A 10,326-nucleotide genomic window follows, 5' to 3' on the forward strand; every position below is an offset into this window, starting at 1 on the left:
TAATAATTATTATATATATATTATTACAAAAATAATAATATAGGTCATGGAAATGACGTGGCACACTAACAGTTAACGGTCGTTAAATAGTTAACGGAAAAAGATAACGGAAAAAGTAGGGTCGTGACAGCTAGCCCACTTGTTCTCCGTTCACACGTTCCACCTCCTCAAATCCATTTGAGATATAATTTCTCAAAATAAACCTCTAACTATTACTTTATGTCAAGATTGGTCCAACATTGTGTAATTCAAATTTCAACATTGATATGTTCTTTCTTATTAAGTCAATGCACACATCATATGAATATGCATACTTAATGTGGAATTAGATTAGATATATACATTTAAAGATGCCAAATTAAGATTCGAACTAAGTTTAGTCAATTTATTGTTTGATAATATGCCATTCTCCATAAGAATATTTGTCAACAAAATCTTCTCATAAAAAGATAAATCCATAAATGGATTGCTGTTAAACATATTTGCATACACACAAAACTAATGAAAAATATATATGTTCAGTTTTCATAAATGAAAAATGCTAACGACAGGCCTAAGGACTATCGGTGTATAAAAAGCTTGTACAATTCAATAACCGTCACATTAAAATTAAACGTAACCGCCGTGTATAAGTTATTTATGTATCTTAACCGACTGCTCTAAGGGCTTTCGTTAGCATTTTCTATAAATATATAACTTCCTGTATATGATCACTATTTCATTAATGTATACTAAACCCCAAAAATCTCTATCTTCTGTATCTATATCTAAATTTCTATATTAATAAATAAAAACTTTTGCTACTAAAAATCACTAATCCACAAATAAAACTCAAAACCATAAGTTCTAAATAAACAGAACAATTATATTCACATTTCATATGTAGAAAATAAAACAAAAACCCAATTCCCTCACTAAAGAAACACCCAAAACAGGGAAGCTTAATGTAACAGGAGATTAAAATTGGTTGTAAGTTAACAAAATTATTATAAAACAGAGGTGTGTATGCAATCAATTTAGAGTATTTAACACTGCTAATCAACTCCATATGAGAAAAGCAAAAATAAATTAAAAGAGAAGATACTGTACTTGAAAAGCATTGAACTGAGTTAAAAAAAAAAAATGGCGTGAGATACATTTTTGGATTTCGAGGGGTGTAAATACACCATCAATTCTGCATCAGAAACTTTCAATCCTTCCATTAATGTTTTTTTTTTTTTTTTTTTCTTTTCTTTTCTTGTTGAAAGTTGAATGAAACACTAAATAAACCCTAAACCAGGTACCATAAACCCCAGGGTTCTAACTCTATGAAAATAAAAGAAAATATTAAACAAAATATAAAACTGGGCTTTACTATTGGGCTTTTGGTAGCTTAAATGGGTTTTGTCATTGGATATTTTCTGAAAGTCACCAGAGAAGAAAGGAGTTTTAAGTGCTCCAGCTTAGCTAACCAACATTATGGTAAACTAATGATAATTTCTTTTATAGATTATCACAAGTTTGATTGTGTTTGTAGATGTTCATTTAATCATTGAATCTTTCAGCTATGTTCGCTTTAGTAATCACAATTTGTTTGTGTTTATAGGTGTTCATTTAGGGTTTTTATGTTATAATTTATCAGAAAATGAAGAAATTATTTGCAGTTCGCAATCGATTTTACTGCTACAACTACCCTTGCAGTCCTAATCATCGTTCCTTTTCATCTTCAGGTTTAACATTCATCCCTTACTATTCTTAATCATCATTAGTTAATAACTGGAAAAATAAGTTTGTTAGGGTTCCTGGGTTATTAATTTTGTACGTATGGGTTGTAATTTGTTACTTCTGGATCATTTTATTAACAATCTAAAGAATCTAAACTAATGATAACATCTGCTATTTGATTCTGATACAGAATACATGACATCATATTTATATATTATTGGGATTAAAATAGGCATAATAGTTAATTTGACTGTAATTAATTAATATACTACAATATATAAGACTTGAAGGCATAAGAAATTGTGTGCTTTATGGTATGAGTTTATAAAATTAAAATTGAACATCGGAAGAGATAACAGAATGAAGCTGAAAGAATGTTGGTGGTGCTATATGCTTGCCGTTGTTAATCCCTCACGCTTTAACTGTTTGTGAAAATGCTGTTATAGTCAAAAGCCTTATTGACTAATCTATGAGCAACTTAAAAGGCTTTTGTTCAAGACATCGAATTCGTGACTGCTCTCTGCTGTCCTTCCGCTGTTGTAGTTATAATTTTAAGAAGTTAATGAAGTCTTAAAAGTGTAGTTCGAACCCATATGATTGAAATCTGTTACATTCTGATGTTCCGTCTATTTTGCAACCTAAGGTAGTTTATCCCAAGGATAGAATAACTCATGAACCCATAGGTAGCGCCGTAGCACTGATTATTTTTATTGATATATGTTGATGTATAAGTTTTTTTTCTCGTTTATTATTGTTGGGCTATCTGTGCCTTTTATCACCTTTCTTAAGGTTTTGTTATGTTGTTATCATACCTATTCTTAACTTAATTCTTATTCTTATTTTTTGATAAAGTTATCAGAAACTATATTCATACTGTAGTTCTATTTCATAGAGATGAGTGATTTTTTTCTTTTACATTTGCGCTTTAATTCTATTATTTGCTTTTGATGACACAGATACTTTCTTTGGACCACGTACTGGGGATAATGTCAAACGCCATATAAACGTTGAAGATTCGAAAGTAAAGTTTACATAATTAACTTAGTATGGGCCTTTTGTTTTTGTGTTCGATGCAATATTGGAACCTTATATGAGTGTATTATTACAGTATGGTGCAGATGCATCCGTGAACGGGATTCGGACCGGAATCCAGTGTAGAAACTTAGAAGTAAGTCTTGCACATTTGATATTTATTTTCAAATTACAGAGTTTTTTTTCAACATTTAAGTAAATATTTCTATTTTATATTATATATTTACAGTTCTTGTGCCATAACATGGGAATTCATGATTAGGACTCATTCGCCTCGACTTCAAGAACTCGTGAGGATGATAATCGATGGAGAGGTCTCATTCGTCTCGATAAGAAGTCTGGACCCACTCCCCGTGATCAACCACACGATGAATTTTCAGCCGACGTTGAAAAAATTTATAGAATTTTAAGGAAATTTCACTCACGGGTTCCAAAATTGGAACTTGCTTTAAAAGAATCCGGTGTTACAGTACGTTCGGGACTAACCGAACGAGTATTAAACCGTTGCGGTGATGCGGGAAACTTGGGATACAGGTTCTTCGCTTGGGCATCAAGACAACGCGGTTATAGTTACAATCATGATGTATACAAATCAATGATTAAAAGTTTATCAAAAATGAGACAGTTTGGTGCGGTGTGGGCCCTCATTGATGAAATGAGGAGAGAAAACCCCCAACTTATAACCCCCCAAGTGTTTGTTGTTTTAATTAGACGGTTCGCGTCTGCTAGAATGGTCAAAAAAGCAGTTGAAGTGCTCGATGAAATGCCTAAGTACGGATGCGAGCCCGATGAGAACGTGTTCGGGTGTTTATTAGACGCGTTGTGTAAAAACGGAAGCATTAAAGAAGCTGCTTTACTTTTTGAAGACATGCGAGTGCGGTTTCCACCGACGATTAAACATTTTACATCATTGTTATACGGTTGGTGCAAAGAAGGTAAGCTAATGGAGGCTAAATTCGTTCTGGTGCAGATGCGTAACGCTGGATTCGAGCCCGACATCGTTGTTTACAATAATTTGCTTAACGGGTACGCTGTTGCCGGGAAAATGGTGGACGCGTTTGATCTTTTGAACGAAATGAGACGAAAAGGTTGCGATCCAAACGCAACGTCTTTCACTATTTTGATACAAGCGCTTTGTGGTCAAGAAAAAATGGAGACTGCAATGCAGGTTTATTTGGATATGGAGAAAAATGGTTGTGAGGCGGATGTTGTTACTTACACTGCGTTAATAAGTGGTTTTTGTAAACGTGGAAAAACGATAAAGGCGTATGAATTATTAGATCGAATGATACAAAAAGGGCATACACCGAATCAGATGACGTATTTGCATATCTTGAATTCTCATGAAAAGAAAGATGAACTAGACGAATGTTTAGAACTTGTGAACGAGATGCGAAAGATAGGTTGCTATCCGGATCTTAACATTTACAATACTGTTATTAAGCTAGCGTTTAAGTTGGGTGAGGCTAAAGAAGGGATTCGAGTATGGAACGAGATTGAAGCAAACGGGCTTAGCCCGGGACTTGATAATTTTGTAAATATGATACACGGGCTTATCGATCAAGAATGTTTAGTTGAAGCGTCTGAGTATTTTAAAGAAATGGTTGGAAGAGGTCTATTTTCGACCCCTCAATATGGTATTTTGAAAGATCTTTTAAACGCGATGTTAAGAGGTGATAAGCTCGAATTGAGTAAAGATGTATGGAGTTGTATCATGAATAAAGGGTGTGAGCTTAATGTTTATGCGTGGACGATTTGGATTCACGCGCTTTTTTCAAAAGGGTATGTGAAGGAAGCTTGTAGTTATTGTTTGGATATGATGGATGGTGGTTTAATGCCACAGCCGGATACGTTTGCGAAGCTAATGAAAGGTTTGAGAAAACTGTATAATAGACAGATTGCGGCTGAGATAACTGAGAAGGTGAGATTAATGGCTGCTGAGAGGAATATAACGTTTAAAATGTATAAAAGGCGTGGTGAGAGGGATTTGAAGGAGAAAGTTAAGGCAAAAAACGATGGAAGGAAAAGAAGGGCTCGTAGGCGTCAATGGGGAAGTTCGAAAGCTGGTAGTATTTGATTTGATTTAGTAGCAAATTGTTGTGAGATTTGAAAATGTAAGGTACACATGACAACTATGTATATTATAGTGTTCAATACAAATGCTAAATTATATGCATTTTTTTCTTCCAAGTCTGATTTATTGAGCACTAGAAAGTTAGAACTAAGGTTTAAAGATCTGCTGAAAATTGGATGATATTTCGGACCAAGTAGTCACATCTATTCGTCATTGATAGAGAGGGAGTGGGTTGTTTTCAACTATAGCCGGTAGTCACCAAGAAGGATTTTAATTAGAACAGTAAATCGTGTCATATGTTGATTTATGAAACTTGTATTATTCACAAGCTTTCAGAATATATGGGTATCAACCTCTATTTTTTAAGATGTGTTTCGCCTGTTTCATACAAGTTACCTTATAAAATGAGTTATTAGCCGGCTTTTGTAGAAAATTCTATCTGTTCTTCGCCGATTTAACAATCTTCTACAATCCTTCCTTTCCGACCAAGACTTGAGCTCAACTTCATTTGTGGCAACCAATTTGAATGATAGACGATCTGCATAACATGATTCGTAGGTTATTTATAGTCCTGCTGTGAGACAAAATAAGGATCATTCTAACATATCAAAGAGAAAAGACGCTTGAGGCAGCAGGTCTTTCACACATAACAATAGACTTTAGAGGGGTCTCCATTTGATTTGAATAAAATAGAGGTGACTAATCTATGAGAAGTGATGCGTACACATAATGATGCTTTATGTCGTTATACATTATTATAACATTTTTATATAGATGAAAATTGGTGGTACAACACCTCTAAATTATGTGTATATTGGTGGTTCTTTTATGGTTCATAATTGAATGAATTGTTGACATTGTAGACATGATCTTCAAAGTATCTTTATGCGACACCTTAAACCAACCAGTGCAAGTGACCTAGAGATAAAAACTTACATGAAAAGGAACATAAACTATATGGGCTCAAAATGCCAATAATTGAAATAACAGTGGTAAATGGTTGCCTAGAGATAAAGTGAGGGTGTTGTTAGCAATTAGTTAATTCACAGAAGATCAAAATGGTTTTAAATATGCTCTTTATTCAAATGCCTGTCTCCCTGGTTCCACAACAAGCCCTAGATAATAGAAGTATCTTCAAGAATCACATTTGTCGTTCTTCTTCAGTTCTACGATTAACCCTAAAAAATCCACATATTAATCTACTAATTACACATGATCCTGTTCTTTATATTGCTCGATTTAATCCAATAATAGGTAAGATTCCCAACCCTAATTTTGTTCTGTTTTTGTAAATTGTCTTCCCAATTCCGAATTAAATTCGTCTAATGATTGTAGAATGATACTCATTGATAATAATTAATATAATGATTATCACGTTGTAGTACTTAGTGAATTCGATATGTGTGTTGTGTTGCTATCAGCTATAAACTACAGTAAATCTGTTTGATTTGGGATTTAGTTTTTTCTGAATTACTATAGAGCTTATAAAATTTACTGCTTTGTGTAGTAACACAACTATAAATCTGTTTGTTTTTCCCAAATTTGCTAAATGGGGCTTCTGCTACTTTTTCTAGTCTTTCTTGTCCCAACAAATAAGGCGTTTTAATTCTTTTTAAATGGTTTAAAATTTTACACAGATTCAATTTAATTGAAAGATCCTATTGTAGATACCCTATTTGCTCATTAGTTATCACTACAGTATATTGGCCGATTAATCATTGATGGTCAGGGGCGGAAGTAGTAAGGAATAAGCGGTGAATTCGAATTTTTTAGTGCAAAATTTTTGGATTTTTTAATTTTGCCATTTTTTTGTCCAAAAGTCTTGATATTTTTCCCCCAAAGCCTCCATATTTTGTCTAAAAGTCCAAGTATTATGCCCAAAAACCTCCATATTTTGCCCAAAAAATTGCTACGCTTTTAATTTTTTTTTGCACCCGGTGAAAAAAGTTTATGTTTCCGCCACTGTTGATGGTTACAACACATTTCCAGGCTTTGTTTTGTTGTGGCCCTGATTATTAGTCAAAGTCTTTATTAAACCTCTTGTCAAGTCAATCGTTGCATTTTGTGGTCATGTTTGGTCTTAATTTTTTTTTTTTTTTTTTTTTATCATGAATTAAATCTCTAAGAACCCCAGGTCTGAGCTTTTCAATAAAAATTGAAAGCTTGGATTCTAACTTTCATACTTTCCAATCTAAAAAAATGAACCTCCAACTGATTTTTTAATAAAAAAATGTGATCTTTATTGAAAGTTTCATTTTTTATATTGAAAATGATCTGATTTTTCTAACATAAACATACTAATGCGAAAAAAAGAACTAGAGACTGTTGTGATCATTTGTTAATATACAGTTATATATAATGTATAATGTTCAGTAATTTTTCCTTTTTCTTTGACTTTTTAAAAAAAATTTATGATGTATGGTACTCCAATTGATAATTCTTGGTTAAAATAAATTTGTAGTAACTGATAGTCCGAGATAGTCGTCTTCATGGCGGCCAAGTCTTCTATTGCTCCAGACATCCTTTGGAATTGGGTCATTGAAGCCCTTGCGAATTTCGAACAAGTAGACATTCATACTTTAATTGGTATGCTCGTTGTTCCTTTCATCTGCGGAAACTTTTTCTCGTATGAATGTTGATCATACTTTTTATGTTTCAGGTCTAGTGAAAATGGCACCTGCAATCTCAGGTGATGCGGGAGAAAACGCGAGAGAACTGGTCTCGTTCAGAATCCTGGAAGACATGTTTGCTCGTGATAATGAAACTATAGTTAATAATGATGCTTCACAAAAGGACAAAATCAGTTTTGATGAATCCGAAAGATGTGAAGATGTCCTTAAGAAGATATTACACGAGGTGAGATTATATTCGAGTCTCTTACGAATGTGCTGAAATTCATTTTTTTAATAGATTAGTTATGTTTGCGTGTTAATACTGCAGACACCTGAACGTGTGGCTAAACTGGAAAAAGGAAAGTGGGATGTTCGTCCTTTTATAATGCATAAGAGGTCTGTCTTGCCTAAATGTTCATTAAAAAAGGTAAATAATTTCTTTTCTATCTGATATGTATAACTCAAAAGGTAGACAAAAAATAGAACTTTCAATTGTGAATGTATTTGATATATGATATATACGTATTATATGATGAAACAGCTTAAGGACGTGATGCTCGAGACTAGTCATCCACTTCTTGCTTCATTGAAAGAAAAGGGTAAACTAGTAATTTCAAATGTATCTGAAGATATAAATCCAGTGATCGATGATATCCATGGTACTCAAACTACGGATGATATAGCTATGAACCCTAGAAACGATGAAAACAAGATTCAAGAAAATGTGTTGCAAGAGGATGATCAAGTAGAGAATCACACTGAAGAAATTACAGAGCATGCTGCAAATGAAAACCGTGAAGTAGTTATAGAACACACGTTAGAAGGAACCAGTGGTAGCAAATCGATTGAATGTAATACACATGCTAATTCTCAAAATGCTCAAGAACGGGCCATGAATCGTGATGGTCAAAATGAAAAAACTACCTTTAGTGAAAGAGTTATTGATGAGAGAGTTGAAATTGATGCTCAAAAAGAAGCTTTTATAAATTCTCAGGTCACAATAACTCAAGATTCGTTGTCTATGACTGAATTCTCGGAGTTAGATTTATGTATGAAGTGTAACGAAGGTGGTCAATTGTTAGTTTGTAGGTCAGAGTCATGCATGTTAAGGATTCATGAAAATTGTTTGGGGTATGATGTCACACTTGATGAAAATGAGGAGTTTTTCTGCCCGTTCTGTGCGTATTCTCGTGCGATATCAGAGTATCTGGAAGCTAAGAGAAAGGCTTCAATGGCTAGAAAATATGTACGAACTTTTTCGGGGTTTAGAGTCAAACGTATACCAAACAAGTGCTCCAAGAAACACAGTGAGTCGGAGAAAAACGAAACCGAAACGACTGAAAGAAATGGCAACGAAAACACTGCCCAACCTGATCCTCCAATACCAGTTGTTAATGATGATGTAGATATAGAAATTGGAAGCTTGAATGAGGAAACTACTGAGTTGTTTCGAAATCCGATACCCGAAGCGAGTGCCCCGAAAAAGAAACGTAAGGAAAAAGAGAACCAACTGTCGCCCGAGTCTAGTTGCTTATTAAGACCCCGTAAGAAGAAAGCACAATAGTAAGTTGTTTTATAAAGCTAGCCTGTTAGTAATATTTTGCAGTATAAAAAAAGGGTACCCATGATCAACACTTTTTTGACACTAATTAACTCTGATTTGTTTTGTAGTACTGATTCACCAATTCCTTTGTTAAGGCGAAAGATAATTCCATGGACGAAATCAGAGGAAGAGATGTTGAAGGTACACTTATTATAGGCTTATTATCTTATAAAAAATACTCCATAACATAGAATAACGTTGGTTGCAATACTTTCAAGTTTCGATTTCGATCTTGCATGTTGATTGAAAGTATTGCAATTCATATCAATTGATACAATCTTCGCAGGAAGGTGTTGCAAGATATTCAGATGATGCTATGTATAAAGGAATTCCATGGAAGGAGATTTTATATTTCGGACGCAATGTGTTTCCACAAAGGGCGTACAACTATAGACTTAAAAGACAAATGGAGAAACATATGTAAAGGAAACTAATGTTGTAAAATACAATTTCTTGTTACATCCATTTGGTTCTTAAGATATCGTTACCGCCTCATATAATGACTGCCTAGGTATTGTAGCTTCTAATACTTTCCATCAAATTTATTATAATGTCATGTATTATCAACTCTTTTGGAGTTTTTTCTAATAAAATATTATGTGTTCATACCTCCCTTACAGGTACAGGTTGCTAAGAATAGAGCACAGATACAGCAACTTGTGGATCGTTAAAACCTAGTTCCTATGCAGTTACCTAAACATTTTGAGAATCAGACTCGACTTGTGTGGTCTATCAACATTTTGAGCATTACCATCCTTGATGTTATCTTTGTGCAAGATATTGTATATGTTTTGCATTAGAAACCGCCACTTCAGTAAATATCGCGGTTTGCATTACTTTCAAGTACGTTTCAGCTATGATTTTGATGTTTATGTTTTACAAAACATAGTAATGTGTTAGATATTTGGGATACTAATTAGTTATTATTAATTATAGTTTATCTTGTTTCCATGTTTATTAATTATTATCTAGTCTTCCGGTGGCGGCTCTGCTTGAACTCGTCACCGGTGGAAACCTAGCCACTTCTTGTTTCGTGTTCATCGGATTCATGTTTTGTCTAATTCAAGATATTTAGATCATGATCGTTGGCGGATCTAGGATTGGTAGTTACTGATGTAAGCTTCAAAAAATTTTCTATTAGATGACTTATTTAAATGGTTCTCTCAAAAAAAATTTACACTATACACACACTGGTGTCCCTAATTAAAAACTTAAAAAAAAAATTCTGCTACATCGCGTATTTCAGTGGTGTCTCGTGCAACTACTCGGCACACACTACATCCGCCCCTGATCATGATTAT

The 10,326-nt window shown here is 33.8% G+C and overlaps 2 protein-coding genes across 2 annotated transcripts; both read left to right on the forward strand.

Annotated features, from left to right (window-relative positions):
• Window positions 1-1,571: 1,571 nt before the first annotated feature.
• LOC139852808 (putative pentatricopeptide repeat-containing protein At5g65820) lies at window positions 1,572-5,531 on the forward strand. The gene is made up of 4 exons (XM_071842144.1): window positions 1,572-1,709; window positions 2,661-2,725; window positions 2,813-2,872; window positions 2,999-5,531. The coding sequence occupies exons 1-4, from the start codon at window positions 1,625-1,627 to the stop codon at window positions 4,811-4,813; spliced, it is 2,025 nt and encodes a 674-aa protein (XP_071698245.1). The 5' UTR covers window positions 1,572-1,624; the 3' UTR covers window positions 4,814-5,531.
• A 390-nt stretch (window positions 5,532-5,921) lies between these two features.
• On the forward strand, window positions 5,922-10,039 carry LOC139853289 (uncharacterized). Its single transcript, XM_071842662.1, has 8 exons — window positions 5,922-6,064; window positions 7,272-7,396; window positions 7,470-7,666; window positions 7,751-7,849; window positions 7,964-8,985; window positions 9,094-9,166; window positions 9,312-9,536; window positions 9,652-10,039. The coding sequence occupies exons 2-7, from the start codon at window positions 7,300-7,302 to the stop codon at window positions 9,447-9,449; spliced, it is 1,626 nt and encodes a 541-aa protein (XP_071698763.1). The 5' UTR covers window positions 5,922-6,064; window positions 7,272-7,299; the 3' UTR covers window positions 9,450-9,536; window positions 9,652-10,039.
• Window positions 10,040-10,326: the final 287 nt, after the last annotated feature.

The sequence above is a fragment of the Rutidosis leptorrhynchoides genome, chromosome 6 (assembly GCF_046630445.1).
Source record: "Rutidosis leptorrhynchoides isolate AG116_Rl617_1_P2 chromosome 6, CSIRO_AGI_Rlap_v1, whole genome shotgun sequence".
In the NCBI taxonomy this organism is placed as follows: domain Eukaryota; kingdom Viridiplantae; phylum Streptophyta; class Magnoliopsida; order Asterales; family Asteraceae; genus Rutidosis; species Rutidosis leptorrhynchoides.

Bases quoted from the DNA above. Each gene is read 5' to 3' on its own strand.
- LOC139852808 (XM_071842144.1), top strand. From the start codon at position 1,625: ATGAAGAAATTATTTGCAGTTCGCAATCGATTTTACTGCTACAACTAC. The intron at 1,710-2,660 runs GTTTAACATTCA...TTGATGACACAG, and splicing joins TCGTTCCTTTTCATCTTCAG to ATACTTTCTTTGGACCACGT. The intron at 2,726-2,812 runs GTAAAGTTTACA...GTATTATTACAG, and splicing joins TAAACGTTGAAGATTCGAAA to TATGGTGCAGATGCATCCGT.
- LOC139853289 (XM_071842662.1), top strand. From the start codon at position 7,300: ATGGCGGCCAAGTCTTCTATTGCTCCAGACATCCTTTGGAATTGGGTC. The intron at 8,986-9,093 runs GTAAGTTGTTTT...TTTGTTTTGTAG, and splicing joins CGTAAGAAGAAAGCACAATA to TACTGATTCACCAATTCCTT. The intron at 9,167-9,311 runs GTACACTTATTA...CAATCTTCGCAG, and splicing joins CAGAGGAAGAGATGTTGAAG to GAAGGTGTTGCAAGATATTC.